Source organism: Pelodiscus sinensis, chromosome 5 (genome assembly GCF_049634645.1).
Source record: "Pelodiscus sinensis isolate JC-2024 chromosome 5, ASM4963464v1, whole genome shotgun sequence".
In the NCBI taxonomy this organism is placed as follows: domain Eukaryota; kingdom Metazoa; phylum Chordata; order Testudines; family Trionychidae; genus Pelodiscus; species Pelodiscus sinensis.
In genome coordinates, this window is record NC_134715.1 from 7,127,883 (window position 1) to 7,155,363 (window position 27,481).

Below are 27,481 nucleotides of genomic sequence, written 5' to 3' on the forward strand. Positions count from 1 at the left end.
CTCTAGTTTCAAGCATCTGTGAGTCCATTTGTTCAAGAACTCCTGCTAAACGGTGAGAGCTAGGGCCACCACGTTGAGTAGGCAGCTTCCTCTTATCGTAAGGGTTTGGTTGTGCCAGGACAATGGATATGCCTGTCGTTTGGCTGTTTCTCATAAAATGGAAGGGGGGGTGGGGGTCTGGTATGACAGTTGTGCAGTAGAATGGCCGCAAGGGGCCAGAGATGAGGCCTGGGACAGCTAGACCCTCTTTGGGCCAGCAGGGGACAAGCGTGGAGAGAGGAGCAGCTAGACTACTATGTATTTCAGAGTTTGTCTGTTTGTGTGTCTGTCTGTCTGTCCCATAGAGGGGGGGACATTCATCCCTTCCCCCAGCTGAGCCTGTTGCACTGGCCATGGACAGGCTGTTTCTCCTCTGGCCCCAAGCTTCTGCGGTGAGAGAGAGGGCTGGGGTTGTCCTCTCTTCCCAACGCAGCCTGCACACTGAGCCCCTCCTCCCCGGCCCCACCCCAGAGCAAAGATTTAAATGAAGAAAACCAAAACTTTATTTGAGTTAAAGACCGGAGCAACGCGGGGTAAATCTCCCAGCATGCAGTGTACATTTTAAACCGTTTAATGCTGCGTACACAGCCATGAGGACTGTAAAGCCTGATCAGCGTTGTGGATTCAGAGGGTAGAATATGTCCCAGGGAATGTCTTGTTACCAGATGATGAACTAGCATTAACACAGTGTTGTGTAATGTGGCTTCTCACTGTACAAGGCAGCATGGACTGAGGCAGGAGGGAGGAAACCCAGCAGACCTGCTTTGTGGAGATGGGGTATGGTGTTGGGGGCTCGGAGAGGGGGGCGACATTCTGACATCCGCACCCCTCTCCCCCATCCACTCCCACACCCCCGCAGAGCAAAGCAGACGGCAAGGAGCAACAGATCTACTGCGGAAGTTAGGGGAGCTGATGGGAGGGGGAGGTAGTTGCTGGTCCATCCTACTTCCAAGACCCCACAAGGACAGGCCGCTTTTCCAGAACATCCTGCAAGGCGTGGACAAAGCAAGAGGTCAAATGCCATGATAAAGGAGCGTTGCATACTTTTAAATGCGCATGTGTTCTAATAGATCTAATAGATAACCCACATAACAATGAGACACGGTTAACTGGGACATCATTAAGCGAGGTGTTACTATATGGTTCTTATTTCCCCAGATTTCCAAGGGGGCGACTTTATTTTATCAATTCACTTTCCATGAATCTGCACTTCGGATTTCACCGTTTCCATCAATATTCCTGCTAGTGCACTTGTTGGCTAATATTTGCAGGAAGCAAACACAACATTGTGCAAACTCAGTCAAGGTGAACTTGGGTTTTTGAACAAGGGAATAGTGAGGTATTTGACCAGCTCTAATAATTTATCTGATTGCGCCACCCCACAAAACCAAGAGGACAACTTGGAGCTGCAGTGCAGCCAGCTCTGGGCTCCAAATCTTATCAGCTTTCCACCCCCCACCCCATGCCCCACCTGATGTTTAATGTTTGAACCAGTCCTAGCCTCTCATCTTTTCCCTTTCCCTTGCATTTAACTGTCTGCATCTTTGACTAGAACTTGCACTTTAGTTAGAACCCAGCCCCGGCCTTTCCCTTTTAAGTTAAAACTCTGTGGCAGGGGTTCTCACACTTCACATTGCATTGCAACCCCCTTCTGACAACACACATTAACGCAGGACACCAGGAAGGGGAACCAAAGCTTGAGCCCTTCTGCTCTAGGTGTGGAGGAGCAAAGCTGAAGCCTAAGGGTATGGCTACACTACAGTGTTATTTCGAAATAAGCTATTTCAAAATAGCTAATTCGAAATAGCTTATTTTGAAATAACGTGTCTACACACAAAATGCATTTCGAAATAGCATTTTTCTATTTCTAAATAGCACGTCCACACTGAGTGGACGTTGTATCGCATTTAAGGCTGGTTAGAACCAGTTCCGGCAGGGCATCAGGTCAGGAGTAGCCTTGAGTCCAGGGCAGCCAGCAAGGCACTCTGGGAAGGGCTGGAGGCCCCCTATTTTGAAATAAGTGTCTACACAGTGCTTATTTCAAAATAGCAGTTTTGAAATTGGCACTATTCCTTGTGGAATGATGTTTACCAATTTTGAAATAAGCCCTCTGCTATTTCGAATTAATTTTGAAATAACGGAATGGCTGTGTAGACGCTAGGAAAGTTATTTCAAAAGAACTGCTGTTATTTCAAAATAACTTTGCTGTGTAGACATACCCTAAGGATTTCAGTCTCAGACAGGGGGGCCTGTAACCTGAGCCCCACGGGGCTGAAACCCTCAAGTTTTGACTTCAGCCCCAATAAAATGAGGTCCCATCCCACAGTCTGAGAACTGCTGCTGTAGAGGAGCATGTTAATGGGCTAGAGTTCAGCATGGCACCCCCCTTACATAGAGCCTCAAATCAGTCCTTGAGGAGGCATGGTCTTGTCTTGAGGAGGTATGCTCTCCGTTAGTGACAGCTCAGTCACAAGCTGTGTGAAACTTCTTTTAAATAATATCGATACCCTGCATTTGTTTAAGATCAAACTGCTTCGCTATTCCCCTTCTGTTTCTAATTCCACCTACTCTTCCTTGCTTGCTTCGCTTTTGGTTTTAGCGGCCATGACTCCTCTTTTTTTTTGGTCTCCTTTCCCCTCCATTTTCTTCTGTAACTACCGTCTGCGATAGTAGGCCCAGGCACCGCTGTGGAACGCGTCGTCCGCTCCTCCTGCCAGTTCCTTTTTACAGCGAATTCAGCAGCAGCACATGAAAACACACGCGTCGAAGGATTAGCAAGGTCAGTTCATTCCCTCAAGAGGATTTTGCTTCATCATTTGGTGCTACATGTTGAAAGCATGTAACTTGCAACAGATACTTACACCACAGGAGGGGCTTCTTGCCTGAGACAAACCCGAATTATTCCCCAGTCCGGGTTGCATGCTAGCAGGCACTGCAGACCCTTTGGTAGCAACCACCAAACTGTCAACCCAAATCAGCAATAGCAGTGCGTTAGGAATTGTGCTCTTCCTTATCTACAGAGTGTCTCCTCCGAGCAACATACATCTCAACAGAAACATTGGGTCTGGTGAATCTGAATCATCACGGAACCAGGAATGGAGTGGAGTTCCATGGCTTTGACTTTCTGTGGGTCCCTCTAAGACTGTGGTTCTCAACTGGTGACCCATAGTGACTTTTTCGGTGGTCCACAGGAACATTGTCCAAAGTCACACGGCGTGGACAGGCACCAAAAATCTGTTAGTTAGAAATAAATTTCAAGCCAAAATGTTCGTTGTCTGCTCTTTTTTATCATGTCTCAAAAAGGAGGGGGTCCACGAAAATTTTTTGATTGGCCTCGTGGTCCATGGACTGAAACGAGTTGGGAACCACTGACCTAGGACCTGTGTGGATCCCTGGCTATCTGCCCAGTTTGTGAGTGTTCCCCGTGGCTCTTTCATCATGGGACAAGTCCCGCATTGTGATGACTCTGTTGCTGGGAAACACAAGAGGAAATATCTTTGAGGGGAATCTTATGGAGATTTCCTCTCTTTGAGCACTGCTGAAAATTTTCCTACTTTTTCTAAGCTGTGAGAGACAGCTAGAAGGGAACTGTAAATCTGCCCACGCTGCTCCTGCCACATTCTGCATGTAATTCAGCTCTCGGGGACTGCTCAATCTTCTCTATCCTTTTTCATCTGTATTCCTCAAGGAAAGACATCAAATTAAAAATTCTGACTTTAAGCCGCAAAGCACAGAAAACGGTATCAAGTCATTAATTCCCTTATTAAAAGATGCTAAAGTTAATAAACGACACAAAGAGATCATGTTGCAGATTATGAAAATTTGCTAGCCTTATTATATGCAGAGACCACAATACTTAATAGGCACAGCCGAGTATTTTTCCAAAACTTTCTCATTCCATTGAAGTTCCAGTAAGGCTATCTTTCTACTGTACTGTGTCATGCATGTTCCTCTCACATGAAGTCTGACCTTGGAAATCATATTTTGGGGGTTCACTGCTATTAATGGCGGTAAAACAAAAATCTCACCATGGCTCTCCCTAGCCCTGAAAGTTGTCCTCAGATTGCAAGATGCTATGACCTCTCAGCACCTATGGGCTTCTTGGCAGGATCTGGGTATGTGTGCTTAGAGATACGCATAGGAGTTAGTAGAATAGGGGTGAGTGGGAGGAATAAGTGACAGATTTATAACATTGATCGTAGTATACGGCTGTGTATGCGAAAGTTCTGTGAGCTACTCAGAAGAGAAACTAGTTTCTGGGGGACAGGCTTGCTGATGGGGGTGGGGAGGAAAAGGAGTATTTACCCCAGGACTTGGCACGTCTAGAGGGCCTGGAGTTCCAGGCCCTTTAAATTGCCACTGGAGAGTTGCACTACATGCTCCAGGCAGCTCTAAGGGCTGGGAAGTGACACAGCGTACTCCACCCAGCACTGAGGGCTGAGTGTTCCAGCTCCGCCCATTCCAATTGAGGCCCCACCCCTTCTGGGATTGCAGAGTTGCCCACTCCCCACCGTGCCCAAGGGTCCAGTTTTGCAACCGAAAAGGAGAGCATGGGATTTTAAAATGTGTGTTTATTTAAAAAAAAAAAAAGGCTCAGAAGAGCTCAAAGCTACAAGATCTGGCGCGAGTTAAAGAAACTCTGAAAAGGATTACAGTAAGCTAATGGGAAAGGGTTTGGTGAATAATTCATTAAAAAAAAAGAATAACTGATTGTTTCGATCACATCCCTTGCATACGATCCCTGCTCAAAGAGAAAAAACCCGAGCTGTTGCAGGAACTTTCCTTCCCCAAGGCACAGGATTGGCAGCTCTGATCATAACAGAATTCTTTAAACTAAGTTATCCTGAAATGAGAGCTGCTGAGAGCCTTCAACCTTATGCCAGGTCTACACAGCTTTAGTAAAGTTCTCTTTAGAAGTAGACTGCTACAGGGAGCATTTCACAGTGAAGGGAATAAAAACAACAAGCAAGGAATTTTTTAAGAGCAGACAGCATCTGTTTTCCCCTGCTTAATCCTGCTAAGTATTATGTTCACAGCTTGATCCTTGGCTTCCTCTCGTATCCTGTGAGGGATTTTGTCAAGCTGTCCATCTGAAGAGTCTACAGATAAGGCACGTGTGATTCATATACCATCCAGTGTTCTCAACTCTCAAAGAGCACTTGCAGCTCATGAAAAGTATGGGCAAGTTAATTTATTCCATCACTCTCTCTTCTACTTCAGTATCTTATGGATGTGATTTTTTTTCTCTCCTCTGTTCTAAGAATTTTTTCTATCAATTTAAACTTCAGCAAAGATTATATTAAAAACCAGTCGTCTGCTTATTTTTTAAAAAGTGTGTTTTTTCTCCATGATTGTAGTTCCTCTCCACAATCTCCTCCCTGGACAATGCTACAGCAGTAATTACCTTAAAAGCTGACTGAATTCACTGGGGAAATATCTGGGCTTGCAGCTACAATTTGGGGAGCGAAGAGGATTAAAGCTCCTCAGTGCAAATAGAGGAAAAATCAATCATTCCTTTCAGTCGCTTCAGGGAATACGACTTTGTCGGCTTTCATAACATCCTGGGCAGCGCTAGCGGCCATTCTTGGGAGGCTCATAAAGCCAGTCAAGAATTGACTTCTGATTGGAACAGATGAAAAGTGCTGGATAATGAGTACAGCTGGACGGCACCCAAGGAAACTGAAGAGAAGTTGAATATGTGTCTGACACGAGAGAAGATTATATTCTCTAGCCTTTTCTCCTTGTGAAACTTACCTGTCACATTTGACCCATGTGAGCAAATACAATTTTCTGCTGAGCTGGTAACAATCTCATGGCATGAGGAAGGGAAATGTATGAGGCGAGTGTAAGAGATTTGAGATCTTGGAAGTGTGGGAACTTCACAAGGGCTGTTAACTGAGATGTGCCAGCTGCTGTGGGCCCAGGGATTATTCCCAAATTTGAGTCTCTGTAAATGTCTCCTGTCTTGATGAGCTAGGATTGTACTCTTGCTCTGAGGAAGGATTACCACACGTCTGTCTGGACTCCAATCAATAGTGGGTGATTACTGCAAATCCCAGCTCAGGTAAACGACTCTGGAAAAGTAGCATGCCCTAGAAGGAACTGAATATAATGGTTCGGACCAAGCGCAAGAGGGCCCAGGAGACACAAAGGGACTTTTGGTATAAAGTGTCAGTGAGAACTGATCCAGAGCCCATCAGCTGGATCCAAGAATTGACATGAAACTATAAGAGGGGAGAAGCCTGCTGGAAGGTCGGGAAGGACTGGAATGTGCCAAGGTCTCCAGGAAGGGTAGCAGGTGGGAAGCTTAGTATTCAGGTCAACTATCATATTGTTTTCTTTGCAATGGTTTTGTCCTAAAATGTATAAGCTGTCTCTGAGACACCCGGCTGGCCACTGGTAAACTTGTCATTGTCCCTTTAGAGAGTCCAGCCCATGCAGTTGCTTAAAAATCAGACCTGCTGGGATAGTCACAGGCAAGTTCACTGACGGGGAGGAAAGGGGGGCAACTCTCCTGAGGCAGAGTGATGCAAAAAGGCCCAGGGCTTCTGGCCATCGCTGCTAATGCAGCAATGGTGACACATGGAGCCTGGGCCCTTTAAATCTCCACCAGAGCCCAGGTGGAGTGCTCCAGGCAGCCTGGGGAGATTAGTCCCGGCTCCGCCCCTTCCACCCGATCCTACCCCTTCTGGGGGTGAGAAGCTGACCCCATCCCCTGCCTTGCCCAGCAAGTCTGTCGTCCCCACTGGTCACAGTCAATTGCAGGGAGACTTCAGGCCTCCATCCCTGCCCCTAGGGATGCAGAGAGGTGAGAACTGGAGGCCTGAGACTGAAGGGTGCCCTTGAGCAGACCGTGAAGAGGGCAGATGTGGAGTTAATGCAGGAACTGTGACACCAACTAACCCCTATCACCTCTGTGGTGCTACTTTTTATCAAAAGCGGCAAGGAGTCCTGTGGCACCTTATAGACTAACTGAAGTGTTAGAGCATAAGCTTTTGTGGGCAAAGACCCACTTCGTCAGATGCAGGATACCTGATACTTTTTATCAGTATGCCATCAAAATGGCCTCTTGCACCCCCAATGTATAGTTCCCCGAAGGAGCACGTTTTGTGTACCCCAGGAGCTGTGCAACACAGCACTTGCAAGATGTACAATGTTCTGAGACGAGAATTTGAACACCTGCTCATTTTTCACTAGGCTTCTTAGTTACCCTCACCCAAATGCATGATACCTGTCTACTTACCAGCACATCTTAGATGAACAAAAAAAGCTCCACACCCCAAATGTCCTGTGTGTGTTCAGAATGATTTTTTCCCAACGGGTCTTTATGCTACCAAGTATTACCTAATCTATGGATTATGCACTGATTGTTTAAGGATCCCCAATTGACAAAGTCACACTCCGAGGTTTGCAGGTTCCTGGTCTGAGACCAGGCCTAGTGTTCTTAGAATTGTGGTTACATTGGAAACCTCTGAGGTGCACAGCAGCAGTTGTACTCAAGAAAAATTGTTTCAAGCTTTTATAGTTGTGTTAAAGTTAGTGAGCATGTGAGTGTCCTGATGCAAACCAATGTAAGATAACACAGTATTAACTTTGTGTCCATCATGTCTCTCGCAATCATTGTGGAGCACCAGGAGAAGGGACATGGGTAGTGGCCCACAAAGGTCCTGTCCTATCTCTGGCATGCCAAGTGATCCCAATGGGCAAGGCCTGGAAGGGCTAACCACAGACTAGACCAGTGGTCCCCAACCTTTTCATGGCTGCCGGGCGACCGGGGGTGGGGCCACTCACGCACCAGGTGTCTGGGGGCGGGGCTGCTTGCACCACGCTTCTGGGGATGGGGCCACGCATGCGCCACGTGCCCAGGGCTGCCCATGTACCGCGCACCTGGGGCCGGCACCACGCATGTGCCGTGCGCCCGGGGCAGGAGCCACCCATGTGCCCTGCGCCCAGGGCTGGCACCGTGCATGCGCCATGCGCCCGGAACCGGCACCGCACATGTGCCACGCGCCAGGGGTGGGACCAGCCCAGATGTTTCGGCGGGCACACATAAATGCCTCGGCGGGCGCCATGGCACCCGCGGGCACTGAATTGGGGACCACTGGACTAGACCAATTATAGGGTCTGATAACTGCCATAAATATTCATAAGTGTTTGGCCCCTATTAACCATAATTCACTTCCTCCCTCTAAAAATATTGACCTGTCCTTATTAAGTAGGTTAGTATGTTAAGTATCTCAAACTTAGTAGCATATAGTTCAGTTGGTTTCCTGGCAATTCTCCCATTAAGCATCTGCAAATGTTCCTATCCCAAAATACCCACACTGGCATCAACTGACTTTTATGTTGACCTGCCAGAATTTTATGCAGAATTTTTTAGTGCAAAATCATCTCTTATGCCATCTTGTGATGTCGGGTCATTGTTGGTCAGCTTATTTATACTATGTCTCAGTAGGCCTAACATAAGAACATAACACAAAAATAGCCATATTGGGTCAGACCAAAGATCCTTCTACCCCAGTATCCTGTCTTCTGACAGTGGCTAATGCCAGGTGTCCCAGAGGGAATGAACAAAACGGGGAATCTTTGAGTGAACTTCCCTGTCATCCAATCCCAGCATCTGTCAGTCAATGGCTAGCCACACTCAGAGCATAGGGTTGTGTCCATGATGGCCATCTTGGCTAATAGCCATTCAAGGACCTATCCTCCCATTAACTCTAGTTCTTTTGGCACCCCATTACATTTGGCCTTCACGCTCCCCACGAGCAATAGGTTCCACAGCTTGACTGCATTTGTTTTAAACCTGATGTCTGTTAATCTCATTGGGTGACCCCTGGTCATTGTGTTATGAGGAGTATATAACTCATCCTGATTCACTTTCTCCACACCAATCTCCGCACTATTTCCTATACCTCTATCATGTCCCCTCTTTGTAGGCTCTGTTCCAAGCTGAAAAGTCCCCGCTGTTTTAATATCATCTCTTACAGAAGCTGCCCCATATCTCCACTAACGTGTGCTGTCCTTCTCTGTGCCTTTTTCCAATTCCACTATGCCTTTTTTGAGATGACCCATCCGTTCCTCTTCTAGGAGCAGCAAGAGCTGCTGAGAGCGGCAGAAGTCCAGAATTACTGCTAAATTCTGGGAGGAGAATCAGGAGGGGAATAGGGTGGAGGGGGAGATTCTCATGCATTTGGGGGTTGTCTAGAACTCCGAGGCACGGTGTTACACACAACCACCGTTTGCAATCACTCAGACTGGTACCTAAAAGGGATGAAGAGATGTTTACAGACTCTCTTCTACGGTCTCCGTAACCAGAAGCCTCATCATAACGAGCCTTCAGATGGCCCATGCTGGTACCCACTGAGCAGAAAGAATTTCCCCAGACTCCCCTACAACAGCTCTGTTCCCATAAATCTCCGTGCACAGCATTTCAGACTGTTCAGCCTGGCACTTAAACCAGCGGCTGTGAACAAAATTGCCAGCACAAACACTTAAGTATAATTGCATCTATAGATCCAGGGAAGAACCGGGCAGTGACATTTGTTACCTTTTTCCTGATACTTTGTGGCTAAAACAGATGCATTCCAACACGATCTGGCTGCCAGCGATCTGTGCTTGTAAATGCTATTTTATAGTTGATCTGAGGAAGATGCCCTTTTCCATTTTTCTAGCAGAAATGAGTTTTAACCCAGCAGAGAATGAAAGTAGTGACTTCTGGATGTTCTTTGTACATTGTATATCTTCTGGGAATATCTTCTGGGAATATAGGAAGGGGATAATAAAACCTGTTCCTCAGATCTGTTGCTGATTTACTGCAGTATAGGATGTAAATTCCAAATCATTACAAGTGGTGGGATGTGGACTTTGGATGATTTAGGTTATTGATAATGAGGCAGAGTCTCGAGGTAGCAGTTCAGTTCTGGCCCAGGTGGAAAGAAACCAAATTATTCTGCTGTCTGCTAACCACTGGAAAAAAAAAACACTTCCCATTTTCTTGGCACAACCAAACCTGGACCTTGCTTTGTTAGGATAAGAGGAAGCTGCATACCACATTCGGTGGAGGGAGAGGTAGGCTAGTCCTTTTTTAGGAGTAGTTCATGGACAGATTCATCAACGAACATACAGACAGACATTTCTAAAATACATAGATTTCCTTTGGACTGAATTTCAGCCAAGTGCAACCACATGGTTCTCTGCCCATTGTTTGGTAATGGATGAAAGGGAGGGAAAAAATCAAAGTACAGCGCCCTCAGAAAGTACAAACAGAGTTGTGCAATCCATGCTGTAGATTACTGGGTGCCCTAGTGTGGCTGCCTGCAGCTTCCACACAGGGAATTGCTACTGGCTTCATGGAACTACCTGCTAATGCAAGTGGGGGATTCACAAACAGGGCTTCAGCTTTTAACTGGGTCGTATGGAGAGAAGCTCACTAAGTCCCATATTCTGAAACTCTCAGGAACACTTAAATATGTTATTTAGAGGCCTGTTTTCCTGTTGGGACACAAACGTCTGCCTGTCTTGTATGGCTCCTAACACACTGGTATGTGAAAACTTACCTGTAAGGATAACTCCCAGTTTGCATGAGTTTGAATTAATATCTAGCACTCCTCCATCTCTGCTGTTGTTAGTGAAAATAGGTCCCTGGCAGTGTTTTCTTTTCAGTGTTATTTCCGGTGCTTTTCAATATGCTGATATGGAATCGGAGCTCTTGTGTGAGTTGGCATTTGCAGGTTGGAGGCCTATGATCCTTTTAGAGAAGGAGAAGTAACACTTCTCTGTCCAGGGAAATATTTAACATTAGCTGTCATGCTACCTGGAATGGGACACCACTAAGGGAGTCCATTTCAGGTCAAAGTGCCAGAAAACGGCATATACCCCAAATAGGTGGTGTACTCTATCATAAGACATCCCTAAGCCAGTAACAAATGTGTGCTTCCAAATTACTGTACGAATTGTTGTAAAGCAATGACAATCCCTTTCAGGCCTTCTAGTCCTTCATGCACCACTCGGGAAAAACCAACCTCTTGTGATAGGTGATGATTAAAATAAAAAATCTCATATGTTAGGCTCTTCCAACTCCTAAGACCCAGCCACTTCAAAATATAGGTCAAGATCTTACCCAAAAGCCATGCTGGTAGCCAGTCTTTTAGTAAACTAAAACTAGAGGGCTACGTCTAGACTGGCATGATTTTCCGGAAATGCTTTTAACGGAAAAGTTTTCCGTTAAAAGAATTTTTGGAAAAGCGCGTCTAGATTGGCACGGACGCTTTTCCACAAAAGCACTTTTTGCAGAAAAGCGTCCGTGGCCAATTTAGATGCACTTTTGTGCAAAAAAGCCCCGATCGCTATTTTCGCGATCGGGGCTTTTTTGCGCAAAACAGTTTTCAGCTGTCTACACTGGCCCTTTTGTGCAGAAGCATTTCCAGAAAAGGGTTTTTGCCCGAACGGGAACGTCAAAGCATTTGCGCAAGAAGCACTGATTTCAGACAGTAGAACGTTAGTGCTTTTGCACAAAATCAAGCAGCCAGTGTAGACAGCTGGCAAGTTTTTCCGCAAAAGCGCTTGCTTTTGCGGAAAAACTTGCCAGTCTCGACGCAGCCTATAATTGATCTCCCAGTTTGTAGACCAGTACAATCGCAGATTCAACATCTCTGCTAGCTTCCAATGAGTCTCTCTAGCTGACCCAAAAGTTTGGCTTTGTCAGTCCATTGTTCAAAGCTTCGTTGCTTTAGAAACCACAGTCCAGAGATACGACACAGCAAAGAGGCAAGGAGCTGTCACCATTTCCATGCAGCTAGACTGGGGGCAGAAACTGGAGAAGTACTGGCTAAAACATGAAGTCATGTATCACTAGCTCTAACTGCCCTGCTGAGTCATGAGCATCCCTTGTCCCTGTGCTCTCTGAGGCATCTTTGAGAGGAGCCCGCTAGAATATTTGATTCTCCTTAAATGGCCCATCCTTACATGGCAGGTTAGTCTTGATTTAAATCTGTCTCGTGGGGGTTACCCAGAAACACATGTTCAGTGAAATGTATACAGTAAAGTTCCATAACTTCCAACAGATGGTGATTGTGGGGGAGCGTACTCACCACCTTGCCTCAGTGACCCACTGCCAGTCTTCATCTAGCCCATCTCAGGGCAAACTGCAGTCTGTATGGGCCTCTCATCACCGGCACAGGGGATGGATCTGCTACCCTTGCTTATCAGGGCTGCCTTGCTACCACCCTCCTAGCCTGGGAGCTAGCTTGTCCAGAGCTCCCCCACCCCTGCCTTGCTGTCCCTGTACTGCTCTAGCTCCTGGGAGCCTCCTGCTTCCTCAGCTAGCAGCTCCTTGCTGCTCTTCTTTATATAGCCCCCAGCTGGGCCTTCGATTTCAGCCCCTGCTCCAGGCCTGGGTTTTGCCCTTAAAGGGCCAGTGCAGAGCGTGTGCCCTATCACAGTGATACATTTCAACAGGATGATAATAGCAGATTACTACCTTTCCAATGATGCCTTACAAGGCATGCTTTGTATAAGATCTATCACACTTGTGTAACATTGGGACCTTAATGCAAATTGTCCCTTTCCTCCATCACACTAGCATGCTTAGCTTCCAATCCAGTTGATTACATTATGGCTTGTCGGCTACACCTGGCCATTCCACAACCAGCTTTGCACTGGGGTCTCGCCAACTCTAGTACCTCGTCATACACTGCATGTTCATATTTTATACAACATTTTCCCCTCCTTTTCTATATATTTTTTAAAGATTGGTTCTATCTATGCAATTGACTCTGGCATATGACTCGAGGCCCTAGCGATGAATACCAGCTGAGTTTAATGAGTTAAATCAACCCACGCTTTTTTTTTTGGAGGATATTCTAAAAGGTGGAGTTCTCTAAATATTAGATGTGAGGGGGTGCTGTCTAAACAGTCCAAAGGGCCAGGTGAGCAAACAATGGAGACACATTGACCTGTGAGTTGTTTACAGAGAGCTCCACTTACTGAAAATCAAACTGGACATATGGAAAGAGGTAAAACGTTTCACCAACTCTGCAAAACCCAGGTGAAGGAAACTGAGGAGTGGAATTCCCAAAAGTTACAACTATGCTGCTGACGTGGAATGAAGAAACTAACCGGAACTAGTTGAAAACTGTGGAAAATAATTGTCAGTCGTGTCTGGATATTCAGCCTTTGGCTTGATTTGGTTTTAGTCAAGCTCTGCATGTCTAAATTCAAAAAGGGATTCAGGTGCCTAAGAGTTATGCCTCTCACTGCAAAATTTAGTTTTCTAAAATTCTCTAGCCCCATAAGTGACCAAATGTCCACTGATCAAATTGCCAAGGCATCTAAATTTCTGCTGGTAGGCATGTGCCAGAATCCTAATGCCCAGAGATTAGCTGATACCTGAACCCTAGCATGATCCTCAAACTAGGCATTGCCGGGCCTATCTCACCCTTCAGGCCTATTGGGAAGGTGTTTTCAGAGGCTGCCTTAAAGCGCACTCACCAGATCAGGCTCTAAGAAGAATGTGACCTCTACCTCCCCCACCCACCATACCTAATGGCCCAGTGGCTAGAGCACTCCTCACAATATGGAAGAGCCAGGTTCAAATACCCTCTGTTTAATATAAAGCAGGTTTCCCACCTCCCCAGGGAGCACCCTAGCCACTAGACCATTGGGCATGCTGGGATAGCTCTGTCGCAGGGTGGCCAACAGCCTTCACTAGGCCGTGGGCAAGGTGAGGGGTCCAGATGTGGGCCTCTCGGAGGGGTGAGGCCTCAGGCAGGAGGGGTGAGGCCTCAGGCAGAAGGGGCAGGGCTAGAGGGTAGCTTCCCACAGCCAACCCTTCAGCACTGACTGGCGTGTACCGCCCGGGGCTCTGGTTACTGCAGTTGCTGCTGTAGCAGTAGCAGCCAGGAGCTCCTTTAAAATCACCAGGCCCCAGGGCAGCCTCCCTATTGGCGGGCCCAGTCTCTCCCAATCTCTCTGACATTGCTATGTTTTGTATGGGGTACTTAAATATTTATTGAGCCAGAGAGAGAATACGAGATTTTGCAGTAACCACTAGGTTACACTTCTCTAGTGGTGCAGTCCCTGCTTCACCAGCAGCTCAGGGAACCTGAAGAGGCAGCCCCAAATTGTGTGTAGCTGGCAGAAAAGACTAGATTTCTCCTATCCTTTCCTCCCCCACACCGCCCACCCTGAACAGTGATTATCCCTGCTTTCCCCACCTCTGTTTCTCCAGCAAGTTCTAGGGAGGGTGGAAGGGAGTCACCCTTAGACACTAGTCTCTCATTGTTAATACTGTTGTCATGTCTTCTCGTACCCTTGTTGCCCTTCTGCCAAGTTGTGGCAGATGTCTGAGCCCTGGCAGGACTACTTCCAGGGGAGGAGTGACATGGAGTCTAGGTTCATTCCAAGTGTGACTTGTTTTGTTTACACTCATACATCTGTCCTGAAATAAGATGGCTAGAAAGCACCCAGAGCAATCCCTTCTCTGGGAGTCTCAGCCCGACACCAGTGTCTGGTTTTCAGAGTAATACAGCCTCCAGATTAACCCTGCTCTCTGCCTTGGGCTTGGATTGAACTCCAGTGCTACTTTCACAGTTCCCTCTCTCTCCCAAAGCTGCCTTTACATGCAGCTGAGCATGACCCAAAATAAAACCAGGCAGCATGTCTCCCCAAGTGTCAACACTTGCTCGCGCACTAAGAAGCAGCACACGGGAGGGGATAGCAGCCCCACCGGGCGCTGCCTGATGTAACAATTAAAATACATAGTTGGACACACACCCTAGCTCTGAAACATCCTGGTTTGCTAAATAGGCCTGGGGCTCGTCTGTCAGGAGCATTTCTGGGAGGCAGCATCACTCACACACTGCTGACACAGTCTGGAGCAGGAGTGAGGAGCAAACTGGTGCACGCACAAACTGCCATGATGGTCCCTCCCACCCGGGGGCCCATGGCAGCTTTGCAGGAAGCCACACCCATCCCAACCTGAAACTCAGATCCTAGGATGGATAGGAAGTCCAGAAGGGACCATCACCGTCATTTTGTCTGACCTCTTGCAGAACTATAGAATGTCACCCTGCATCCAACTCGATTTGCAGAACACTGGACTGGCTCAGAAATGGCTCAGGAAGGAAAAAAAAGTTACTCCTGTGGCAAGAGACTGGCTCTATTTCCAGTGCCTTTATGGGCTCCACCTTCTCCCTGTTCCATAATCATTTAGTCAGGCCCCCAGAAAGCAGGGTGTTTTCCTTGTACTCTCCTTTGCTCCCAGTGTGCATCTGTGTAAGGAAGAATCTAGTCTATGGTAAAAATCATCAGTATTTCAAGCAGAAAAAAGAATAATTTCTACATAAAGGCTACGTCTAGACTGGCATGATTTTCCGGAAATGCTTTTAACGGAAAAGTTTTCCATTAAAAGCATTTTCGGAAAAGCGCGTCTAGATTGGCAGGACGCTTTTCCACAAAAGCACTTTTTGTAGAAAAGTGTCCATGGCCAATCTAGATGCACTTTTCTGCAAAAAAGCCCCGATCACCATTTTCACGATTGGGGCTTTTTTGCGGAAAACAAATCTCTGCTGTCTACACTGGCCCTTTTGCGCAAAAGTTTTCAGAAAAAGACTTTTGCCCGAACGGGAGCAGCATAGTATTTCCACAAAAACACTGACAATCTTACATGAGATCGTCAGTGCTTTTGCGGAAATTCAAGCAGCCAGTGTAGACAGCTGGCAAGTTTTTCCGGAAAAGCATCTGCTTTGCCAGAAAAAGTGGCCAGTCTAGACACAGCCAAACAGTACATTTCTGCTCCTTTGTAGAATGCCCCTTCCTGTTCCAGTAAGCAGCCATAAAACCATCACAGAAAAGAGTTTCCTTATCTTTTTAAAACTTTCCCTTTATTTGTAGTAGTTTTCTTTTCGTTCACAATACTATATTTGCTTTTTTGGGAGGTCTCTACTCCTGCGTGGGTTTCACGCGCCTGGTTCTATATGCGGTGTGTGGCTGATGGCTCAGTTCATAAACTCTGGAACTCCAGTGTGGTAAAACTAATGTAAGAAAGAGGCGAGTAAGGCCAATTATGCAACACCTATGTTGATGAAGCTTTACTCCAGAGAGTAAGTCAATAAGGCTACTAGAGTGAGAAAGTGCTTCCTGACCTCTGTAAGGGTTTTATAAGTGGGACGTTACTGTCCACAAAATTCTGGGCTCCACGGTATGTAATTTACTGTCCGGTAAATGTGGAAATGTGACAATTTAAAGAAAAATGCCAGCGAATTAAAGGCGAAAATAAGTCAATTTTGGTTTTAAGAACAGGATTCCCATTGTCTCTAGCACACTGAATCTACTTCAATAATGCCAGAAATTAGATTAAGGCTGCCAGCCATTACAATACATAATTAATCAGTTAGCAGGAATATGTACAAGCAACTCTGCGTTGGACTTGGCCCAGACAGCAGAAGTGCTTACAAAGAGGAGGATCTGGTTAACACAATAAATCCTAAAGGGGTTAGGTTCTGAAAAGAACAGCTTTGTCAAAGAAAGTAGTGGTTGGAAGTGGTTAGAAATGGCTTATTAACTTCACTTTCTGCATAAGAAATTATTTATGCTATTATAAACAGCCATTACACTGCATAATTTATCAGTAAAAACAATGAGTAATCCCGTAGCACCTTAGGGTACACCTAGACAGCGGAGCTATTTTAGGATACGAGAGGTGTCCCAAAATAGCTATTCTGCATCTTTAACAAGTGCCCATTATTTCAAAATAGAATTCAAAATAATGGGCATGCTATTCCGGCATCCCTGTAACGCTAGTTCCACGAGGGTTAAGGGATGTCTCGGAATAGCATGTTATTTCAAAATTAATTTCAAAATAAGCTATTTCAAAATACACTCAAAATAAGCGACGCAATTTGCATAGCACAAATGGCCTAGCTTATTTCGAGATAAGGGTGCTGTGTAGACGCACGCACCCTTAGAGACTTCCAAATGTATTAGGTTATGAGCTTTCATGGGTAAAACCCACTTCATCAGATGAGTTGGTATGGAAATTACAGAATTTGTGGTATATATAACAGCAAAAGAGGAGTCAATTGATGTATCCAGGATAGGGCTTTATGATACAGGCTTTTTGGACATCCATTGAGTCCTGGGAGGTGTGAAGGACCATGTATTTGGATTACACGCTCCTGCCCTGGATGTGTTCTGCTACTCTAGCCATGAGCACCATACAAATACGCAGGACAATGTTTTCAAACATGGGTGCCACAAGTGGGGCTGTGAATGCTACATTTAAGCACCAAACTAGAAGCCCCAACATGGATTCTAGCTGCACATGAACCAGAAGCCTGAAGATGACTATGGGAGTCCAACTCTAGTTACAAAAGTCAGAATATTCTGGACCAGTAGAATCTGTTTTCAGAGCTGGGTCCTGGAGAAAGCAGGCAGGGTCGCAGTTTAAATTTGCTTTGAATTGCTCCTCTTTGCTTTGCAGCCTTTTGCTTTTGCTCAGCATGCTCCGCTAGCAATATTCTGACAACCGCAAGTGCAACATGAACGGCTTTGATGATGATAATGCATGAGATGGGTTTGGTCGCACGTAAACCACTGGCGAAAGCTCAATGCAATTAGTGCTTTTCTGAGTCCAGCAAAGAGCAGCAGTGGCAGCTTTTAAAGTATTATCAGTGCTCGCTGGCAGGAGAACCAGCTACTTTATTCCCCTCCTGCTATGTTCAGCGCCTTTCGTTGTCTTTGTCCCTTTGAGCTCCCTCTTTTCCTCAGTCCTGAACTTGGCCACTAGGAAAGGACTAGAGAGGAGGCAGAGTGGGCCTTCAGGTGGGACAGGCTGATGCTGTGGAATAACAGACCTGTGGCTAAGCTAGCTCAGCTGACTTGAACTCACGGGACTTGGGCTGCAGAACTGTAATAGTGCTATGTAGAGTCTCAGGTTCGGGCTGGGTGCCTCTCCCTTTGCAAAATTCTAGCTCTCAGACTCCAGCCTGAGCCCAAATCTCTATAGTCCAGTTTTACAGCCCTGCAGCCCAAGCCCCACAAGCCAACGCAGCTGACCCCAACTGGGCGTATTCAAAGGAGGCTTCAGCATGGCGCTCCCTGTATATCCCACAGCATCCTGAAGGTCAGGATTTGGTGACATGGGATAGGACTGTTCCACTGCTTTGCTTGAGAGGAGCGCTGCACTGGGAAAACACACTTTCTCGCCAATAAATAGCGAGTGAAAAAGAGGGTCTAGACGTTTTCTGAATTTTGGGACATAATCTTGAGCACAACCCATGTCCTGTTTCACAGCCCAATGAGCTGCTAAGCTTTCCCCTCGGTTCACAGTAGCTTGGTGAACCATTATTTGAATTTTCATTAACATATACCTGCAATACTAACTTTTCTGTTCTGAACTGCAGTAAAATATATAGGGACTTGCTGCAAGGAGACATAACACCCATATTCTTTATGGGACTATGCTTGTGAATATGACATCACTGGAATAGGCTTTATGTGAAATGCCCGATGAGAGTGCATCTATCCTGCACCCTTAGCTTGAAATAATCTACGCAATTTGAGCTATGCAAATTGCATACCTTATTTCTAGTGTAGTTCAAAATAGCTTATTTCATCATTTCAAAATAAACCGCTATTTCGAAATGTCCCTTACTCCTCGTAGAATGAGGTTTACAGGGACATCAAGATGTGGAATAGCTATTTCAGGATACCAGAAGCATCCCAAAATAGCACCACAGTGTAGACATACCCTGAGATATAATTGGAAAGGCTGTAATCTCCTGCATATGATTATCCTATTTGCATACATGTCATTTTTGTAGATCAAGCTAGGACTACTGAACTGTGTATCTGTAATCCTATACTTGCTGCTTTGGGTCACTCCCTTTGATTACACTTCAGAGCTGTGATGGACCATTAGCAAGAGACAATGCAGCTTAATGTTCCTGCACCTGAGGGTCAGCCTGTGGTGTATGGAGACAAAGACCTTGCAGAGACATATCCCAGTTTCCAAGGCAAAGGACCAACCATCCTCACAAGATGATGTCAGGATCAGTTAATGTCCATAAAGCACTTTGAAGATGAAAATTGCTATGCAATTAGATGACACAGAGAATGTAGGTTTTCCATCTCTCACTGTCTCACACACACCCCCTTTACAATTCTTAGTGCATTCTTTCTTTGTGAATTAAAACAATAACAGGATAAAGTTTGATTGGAATTTTATCGCAAGCACCCTGGTTTTGCAGTTAATAATAAAGCCACAGTGATTTTGGACTCACTAACATCAGAGAATGTCTGTTTGTCTTGAGGCCATTCCATTTTTATCTCGGCTAGACCAAGGATGCATGCCCTCTGCTTCTGGACCTAGATTAATCATTTATCAGTCAATTTGCAGTCATGTGACTGATATAAATGGCATGGTGAGCTCAACAGTGCTACCTTTTGGGAAACAGTCTGCAGGGGACAAAAGGTGATTAAAATCTCCCGTTAAACCCAGTGTCATTACAAAATGAAGGCCGTGATAGTCTTGCTGCTTGCTGTTGTGTCGCTGGGTCATGCTGAACACAGAGGTAAGATGGCTCGCACCCTTCATTTCAGAAAAGTTGTAGGGGTGGCAAAGTTGTGTTAGCATATGGGACACAGTGTGCTTATCTGAAATCCTGCAAAGACGGAAGGAGGCAAAAAAATCTGCTCCATTGCATCTTTTATAGACTTATGGGAAGACTTTACCCGGTGTTGCCCGGGACTTTCAGGGCAGGGGGCTGGCAGTGGGGGGAGGGGTACAGGAGTCAAGGCAGGGCCTTAGGAATGTGGGGGGCAGGGCAGGAGGCTAGGAGTGGGGGGGTGAGAGTTGGGGGGTGAGAAGGGGATCAGGATTGGGGGTCCCATCCAGTAGGTCTTTTTCTTCCCCCCAACTGGCAGGCCCTTTTCCCCTCCCAGCCCCACTGGCCACCAGGGGCCTTCTGCCTTCCAGCAAGCCCCCCAGCCACCACGGGCCTTCTGTTTTCCCCAAACCTCTGGCCGCCATGGGCCTTCCCACTTCTCCAGCGCTGTAGCCAATGATCGGGGGAGGGGCTTGTGGCAGGGGGGCTACTTACACAGTGTGCTGGCAGGCAAGATGGCAGAGCCTCAGCCCTGCTGGCCACTCTCTTGGTAGTGCAGCAAACCCCAGAGGCCACTTTGCATACAGCTCTCGTTGTGGGCTTGCTGCCCCCCAGTGGCCACGCTCATATCACGTCTCTCTTCTCTGCGCCCCTCCCTTTCCGTGTTATGGAAAACAGTCCCATTCCTGGCACTTCCCATTTTCTTGGCACAACCAAACCCTCACCAAACTTTAAGTTATGAGAAGAGGAAGCTGCATACCAAATTTGGGGGTCCTAGCTCTTACCATTTAGGAGGAGTTATTGAACAAACCGACTCACAAACAGAGAGGCACAAATCTCTAAAGGATGGATGGATGGATGGAAGGGAAGTTTAAGGCAGAGGGCAAACCAAGTTTGAAGGAGGGGCAAGTGCCCCTTTCACTCCATAGCACCGCTGTTAAGGTGTTTGCTTTTACTATAGCAGGCACTAACAGGAACATCTTCAGCTTCTGTAGCGATTAGTGCAATTGAACAATTGCTTGGCCTAATTACTAGAATAATTATCACTTACTAGAAAGTGTTAATGAACTGAATTTTTAATTGGACTTCCAATATGAGGAGAGTTTCTCACTGCTGTACAAACTCAGAATGCAGGAAATAGAAAACATCTTGCCATGGGCCTGTGTCGGCCATGGAACTTTGCACGTTTTTGCACGTGTGGCCAAGGTTGGTAGTGAAGTAAATTTACTGGGCCAGCTGGCATACGTTCCATAGCCCCATTGAAATCAGTGGAACTACAAGAATTGCACTAGCTAAGGATCTGGCTCCTTATGACGTAGTAGCTGTTATACGGCCTGTCCCAAATGAATTGCTGTCGTCTCACATAATTCTTGGGGTTTGCTGCACAGGTCACCGCAGTGAGCCTCCCAGCCTGGATCAACAGGATTTGCTCCAGTGCTCTCTAAATAAATAGCTTGTAAGCCGTGCTTTGAGGTTGTGACTTGGGCTGGAGCTTGGGGTTTGAAGATTGTAGGAGGGGGAAAGGGGGCTTCAGAGTGTCACTAAAAAAAAAGGCACATCGGGATCGCCACCTTAGTGGGGAGTCTCAAGCTAAGAAGCTGATTGGGCCTACAAACTGGAGAGTCATCTTTGTTGGAAAGTATCCGAGGGGTAGCCGTGTTAGTCTGAATCTGCAAAAGCGGCGAGGAGTCCTGTGGCACCTTATAGACTAACCGAAGTGTAGGAGCATAAGCTTTCGTGGGCAAAGACCCACTTCGTCAGATGCATGCACTTCTGTTAGTCTATAAGGTGCCACCGGACTCCTTGCTGTTTTTCCATCTTTGTCAGAAGTGAAGCACGCTTGTGCAATGTGAAGGGAGAAATTGGTTGAGCTGCTTTTCTTGGCCATGATAGGCTTATTCTTGGGGAGGGAGAGAGAGAGAGAATTTTAGTTCAGAGTCTTGACTCTGCTGGAATTCACATGGAGAACATAGCTCTCTCTCCGCCTTTGTCTGGTACCTGTCACAGATACTTCTACTTACAGAACAAAAGACATTGAGTAGAATGAGCAGGGCAAAACCACCAATTCTCCCTTTGACTACTTGATCTGCACTTGCAAACTCACAAGTTAAGTTCTGCCAAAAAGAAAAATGTAAATTATAAATAAACAAACATATTTATTTATTTTATCATGTAGGCATGTCAATTTATGAAATTGAAAATGAATTACAGCAACTTTACCCTTGAAAGCTACTGCGTGGTGATATTAAAACTAATACTTGATCATATTAGGAATATCTCCCTGGGGCTAATCTCCATACGAAAGGAAACAGAACATTAATAGATTCTGCTCACTGCCATTTGCTTGTATTGATTCGCAGCAGCGTCTTGATTACATGTTTAACTTTGCAAGGCAAGAGGAATATGTAGTTATTTCACACTGCTGAACCAGAGCTGTTTTGCGTCTATGATTGAAAACCTTTCATTTGGTGCCAATATACAACGTGAGGGCTGATTTAATTAAAAAATGCCCCAAAAGCTCAAGTATTACAAAATCTCTATTAGAATGAAAAATGCAGGAAACCAGTGATTTTCCCCTCTCTTTGACGGGACAATCAGTCCTATAATAACAGCTCCATAGAGCCTTAGCAATTGTAATCACGTGAGGCCTGATCCTTAGCTGATTGTAAATTGGTATAACTCTACTAATATCAGTAGAACTGCAATTGATTTACATCATCAAAGGGTCTGGCCCAGGATTTTTTTTTCTTTTTTTTTCTTTTAAAAAAAATCTAACATCGAGATCTAAATGCTGCAGATTACCCAGCAATTAATATTGTAATTACTTTTGTTAATTGGGAAAGAGTAGGGGTAATTTTCTCTCTCATAAGACACTCATGGATTCTTGATGTGAGAAATAACAAAGCTGGATGCGACAAATTTGGAGGATAATCTGACCTTGGAAATATAGAGAGCCTCCAAGATTTTAAAGTACCAACATGCTGTATGAGAGGCTTGAAAAAAGAAGCATCAGAGAATGAGGAAAAAGGGAAAATAGGAGTTGTCCAGAGAATTTACAGTTCTGTGAAAGATGGCGAAAGGAAATTATCATCACAGATCGGGTCCAGAGAAAAGGGAAAAGGAAGACGGCGGGCTTGTCTCCACTGTGGGGTGTATCTACACTGCAGCAATCCATCCACCAGCGGTTGATTTAGTGAGTCTAGTAAAGAACCACTAAATCAACTGCTGATCACTCTCCTGTCGACTCCAGTACTGCAATAGAAGGAAATGAGTAAGGGGAGCCAACAGGAGAGTTTTTGGTGTCGACCCCTGCCCCCCACAGTGTGGATCTTGCAGTAAGTAGATCTAGCCTGTGTCAATTTGAGTTACCACTTTTAACGTAACTCAAATTGCATACCTTAGATCAGCCTGCCCATGTGGTACAGACCTGCCCTGACTTGGGAAAAGGATGTGAAGGGAAAATACCTCAGTGGAAGCAAACGATAAATGTTCAGAATTTCTGAACTCTTAAGGTCAGATCTTCAGCTAATGAATATCAACATCACTGAACCCCATTAATGCAATGATTTATATCAGCTGAGTGTCTGACCCTTGAAGAGTTTTGCCTAAACCCTACTGATATCTTGTTTTTCAAACAACTTGAAGCTTGTAGGTAGGACTGCATGGATCAGGCATCTGAAATACTTTGTCATCGCTCACATACCAGCTTCAGTACTGAGCAGAGCAGTGTGAAATGCTTGCAATGAAACTTCTTGAGGTATCTTATACCCTCAAACATTAGTCAAATGTTTGCAGGAACGTTGACCAAGTTTTGGCTTTGTGTCAAAAATCATCCTTTCATAGCGCTTTTAACATGGAACTTAGGACTTCGACTGAGTTTTATTTCTGCTCCAGGGTTTGTTAGCCCTTAAAATTCAAGATATAAAAACTGCAAAAGATCAAAATCAAAGAAAAAGTTCTCATGATCCCTTGCAAAGTAAAACTGGGCGCTTCACTCAACTTGAATTATGACTCAAATTATCAACTCATCCTCATTTGGGGACCTGCGTAAAATGAGCTGTTGTTCACAGTTTGACAAAATTATCACTACCGCTAACTTTAATTGCGTGGTGAAAGCAGGCCTAGTCTCTGTTGAGCAAACACCTCATAATGCTCTTCATTTGGATCTCGCCGCGTAATCCAAAGCGGCAATAATGGGGTTTGAAGGAAGGGCATTCCAAACAGGTGCAGTGATGCAAGAGTTGGAAGGCAGTATCAATAGCAGGCAGTTCTCCTGTATGTAAATGCTTTCTACAAGCAAGGCTATGGCATTTTCCCCAAGAACTGAGGTTGTAACCATGTGTCCTGGTGTCAGATCATTCCGGCTCCACTCTCCAGAGGTCTTTACACCGGGTCAGCTGGAAAAGAGTCTTTTCACTTCGGTCTTCAACTTCTTGGTGGTGTTTCCATGCACTCTGAACCAGCTGCTGTGTTTCAGGCTGGCGGGAGCCTTTCTATGAGAGCTGATGCGATTGTCTTAGTGTGTCTGCTTCAGTAAATGCAGCGCTCTGAGGGCCTACAGGATGAAAACTGCTTCCCCCTAAAACGCACCCTGTTCTGTCGTCCTGTTACAATTGAGCCTTGATCAATGGCATCACGCCATGGTTACTCTCTCAGGGTGCCATCGATGCTAGCAAAAAGGTGCGTGTTTAAAAGGCTGACACATGACTGCTAACCAATTAATGGTCCCAATATCGATAGGACTGGTTGTAGATTGGACATGTTAGCTAGTCAAGGTGGGATCTAGGAAGAGTCTAAGTTGCCGTGGTAACTCACATACCTCTTGGGTAGGGTGTTCTGTCTCATGTAGACCACTTAAAGACTAATGAGTCTGCTACAGCCTTAGTGGAGGGCAACATGGCTTTTAGCTCATGTAGTAGGGGCTCGTACGCTAAGCTCCAGAGATCTCAGGATCAGTCCTGCCTGCTGATGGCAGGAGTCGGACCGTGCTACACAGACGTACCCTCAATGAATCCCAGAGCAACATTCATTTCCATTGTGCTTTCTGTCAGAAACTAGATGGATTTCTGCAGGGCTCATGCTGCCTAGTGCAGGGGTTTTCAAACCAGGGGTCGCGATCTAGGACTGGGTGTCAGAATGTCAGGCGCTGGGTCTCATTTCTGCAGGGTGAGCAGTGCGGGGGGCGGGAGGCTAAGGCAGCTGCCTGTCCTGCCACCGCAGACTGTTCTGCACCCTAGAAGCGTCCGGCAGCAGGCCTGGCTCCTAGGTGTGTGGGGGAGAGAGCGCACAGGGCTCTGCACTCTGCCCCTGCCTTGAGCACTAGCTACATGCTCCCATTGCCTGGGAACTGATGCCGGCTGTTTCTGGGGCGCAGCACAGTCTGTGGTGCCAGGAGAGGCAGGGATCTGTCTTAGCCCTCCCCCTCTCTGCCCCCCTCCCCCGCACCACTGACCGGGAGCCACTCAAATTAAACCCCTCCTGCCCCAGCCCTGCCCCCCCCCAAGCCAGAGCCCCATCTGACACCCCAAAGCTCTGACCCTCAGCCCCACCCCGGAGCCCGCACTCCAGTCAAATTATTTTGGCTCATGGGCATCAACCATTTTCTTCAACTAGGTCATAAGGAAAAAAAGTTTGAAACCCGCTGGCCTAGAGCTTGCTCCCCTGCTTTGCCTTCACCAGTCGGCCATTCCCCCATCGTTGTGTTTAAGAGGCTGCTGCCAGGCCCGCCAACAAGGGAAGCCAAAGGGGGCAGCTGACCCAAGCCCTGGTGAATCAGAGGGGCTAGGGCTCCCAGCCGTCGTCACTGCTCCTGCAGCAGCCGCTGAGGGGAGCCATCTGGTTCCCAGCCTCTTCCGCCCATGCTTCCCAGCCACGTTTCGCAGGTACATGAACTCGATCCCTGCTATTGTCACAGATCAGAGGAAGACCTAAGGCGCAGTGTGCTGCTCAGAGGTCACACGCAATCGGCAAGGAGGAACTGTGGGGACCTGAATCTGGAAGCCAGGAGAGGAGGCTGTGGTGTTGATGTCTTCATAATCCAGTGTAGTATAACAGTAGTATGATAGTAGTATAATTGTCTGTGATTACCAGGTCCTTTTCACAGCTGGTGGGCCATCATGAACCCCTTACTTATAAGCACGTACCAAATTGTTTTGTAAACACTGAGCAAGGTGAATGTCATATTGGTTTGTCTCTGTTGAGCTAATTTAAGATCAAAGTGTATCACTGAGCAGCTAGTCCAGATCTAAAAGAAATTTGTTTTGTTTACTGTGGTAGTTAGGGCCGCGTTTCTCAAACTGTGGGTCCCGACCTCCCGGGGGGTCGCGAGCAATTTAGAGGGGGGTTGCAGCAACTTAGAGCGGGGTCGTGCTATCACAAAGTTTGAGAACTCCTGAGTTAGAGGAAAGTGTTCTAAGAAAGAGCTGTCACCCTCTGAGATACAGTACCTTGTTAGAACAAGGAACAGGGGCAAACTTCTTTACCTCTTAGCCCTGGTGTACACTAGGGAGTTATTTCAAAATAACCCCCCTTTATTCTGAAATAATAAGCAGAGTGGCCATACGACTAAGCCCATTATTTCGAAGTAACGGGCTGGTTATTTTGAAGTCTGTGCTCCTGCTTTCCTTGGGGAATAACGCTTATGTTGAAATAGTTATTATTTCGAATGTAGTTATTTCAAAATAATTTCCCAGTGTAGACATGCCCTAATAGATTAACAGGATACAGCCTGAATAATGTCTTATAACTAGACACCTCACCCTGTGTTCCCCATAACCTGAGCTCTTGGGCTGTCACCCAGGAGAGATTCATGTGCTGCCCAGCTGAAGTGTCCACAGAGCTCACAGCCGGAGGCGTGTGTTTCTACTGGTGGTGCACATCTGCACATGACTTGGCACTCATCACAAAATTTATTCCACTTGTTGATGGAAAACAATTGAGGGAACAATGACCTCACACACCGGCCGGATCATTGCTTGTCTGTTGAGGGAGATTCACAGTAGCATAGTCAGAAAGCATCAGACTTTAATACCTTTGCTTTGTGTTTGACGTTTTTGATTGATCACACATCGGAGCATTTCAGGAAACTGGGGAGTGTCTCCATCCATCTATCTAATTTTGTGTCCTGAAAAGTCTATGGGGCTGACTCATTAAAATACACTTTTGCGCTAAAAAATGCCATCTTCTTACTGAGCAACTATGCTATTTATATCCATTCAGAAACTGATCATATTAATGATGAAAATCAGCTTTCGCTGCTTTTTCATTCTGCTGTGTTCTGCAGAGTCAATACAGCCAAGAGAGAGTGCACTCAATTCTATTAATTACCATCAACATGGTTTAAGTTCCAAATCAGTTACATCTGTGCAGCTCCACTGACGGAAAGGGTGTTGTATATTTCTTCCTGAGAACATCATTTGAAAACTGTTGGGTAGCAGACACTTGATCATTGTAATGGTCTCTTCCAGCCATCAACTGTATGAATTTTAGCCTATCACTGCAGTTCATTTCCAAGGGGCATCCCTCATTTTAATCATTTAACCCTTACACTCCATGCACAGTTGGTGTCCCCTCATTTTTATTGTTGAAACTTTGGCTCAGAAATAAAAAAAATCATGGCAAGAAGGTTTGAGGCAGCCTTAATTTCACTACATGAATGGTTCTTACACCATAGTAAATGTGCTGCAAATACTGCTGTAGTGTGTCCTATGCTGTGAATCACATGTGGACTTGGCCAGGTGAAGAGGTGTAAGTAAGGGTATGTCTAGACTACATGGCTCCGTCAACGGAGCCATGTAGATTAGTTTACTAGACATAGGAAAATGAAGCGGCGATTTAAA

At 46.0% G+C, this 27,481-nt stretch overlaps 1 protein-coding gene and 1 long non-coding RNA gene across 4 annotated transcripts in view; one reads left to right on the forward strand and one right to left on the reverse strand.

The window, feature by feature from the left end:
• Positions 1 to 520: 520 nt before the first annotated feature.
• Positions 521 to 27,473, reverse strand: LOC142829521 (uncharacterized). 3 transcript variants are annotated; one of them, XR_012903961.1, is made up of 3 exons: positions 20,139 to 27,473; positions 2,608 to 2,759; positions 521 to 1,026 (listed from the first exon to the last, which is right to left on the reverse strand). It is a non-coding gene; the product is annotated as an uncharacterized LOC142829521 (long non-coding RNA). The 3 variants fall into 3 exon arrangements; XR_012903960.1 differs by lacking the exon at positions 20,139 to 27,473 and adding an exon at positions 12,129 to 12,345; XR_012903958.1 differs by lacking the exon at positions 20,139 to 27,473 and adding an exon at positions 9,587 to 10,169.
• GC (GC vitamin D binding protein) overlaps positions 19,452 to 27,481 on the forward strand; it is a 49,331-nt gene continuing 41,301 nt past the window's right edge. The window contains exon 1 of the mRNA XM_075929412.1: positions 19,452 to 19,610. Within this exon, the coding sequence (XP_075785527.1) occupies positions 19,550 to 19,610 (61 nt within the window). The 5' untranslated portion in view covers positions 19,452 to 19,549. The remainder of the gene's footprint in view (positions 19,611 to 27,481) is intronic.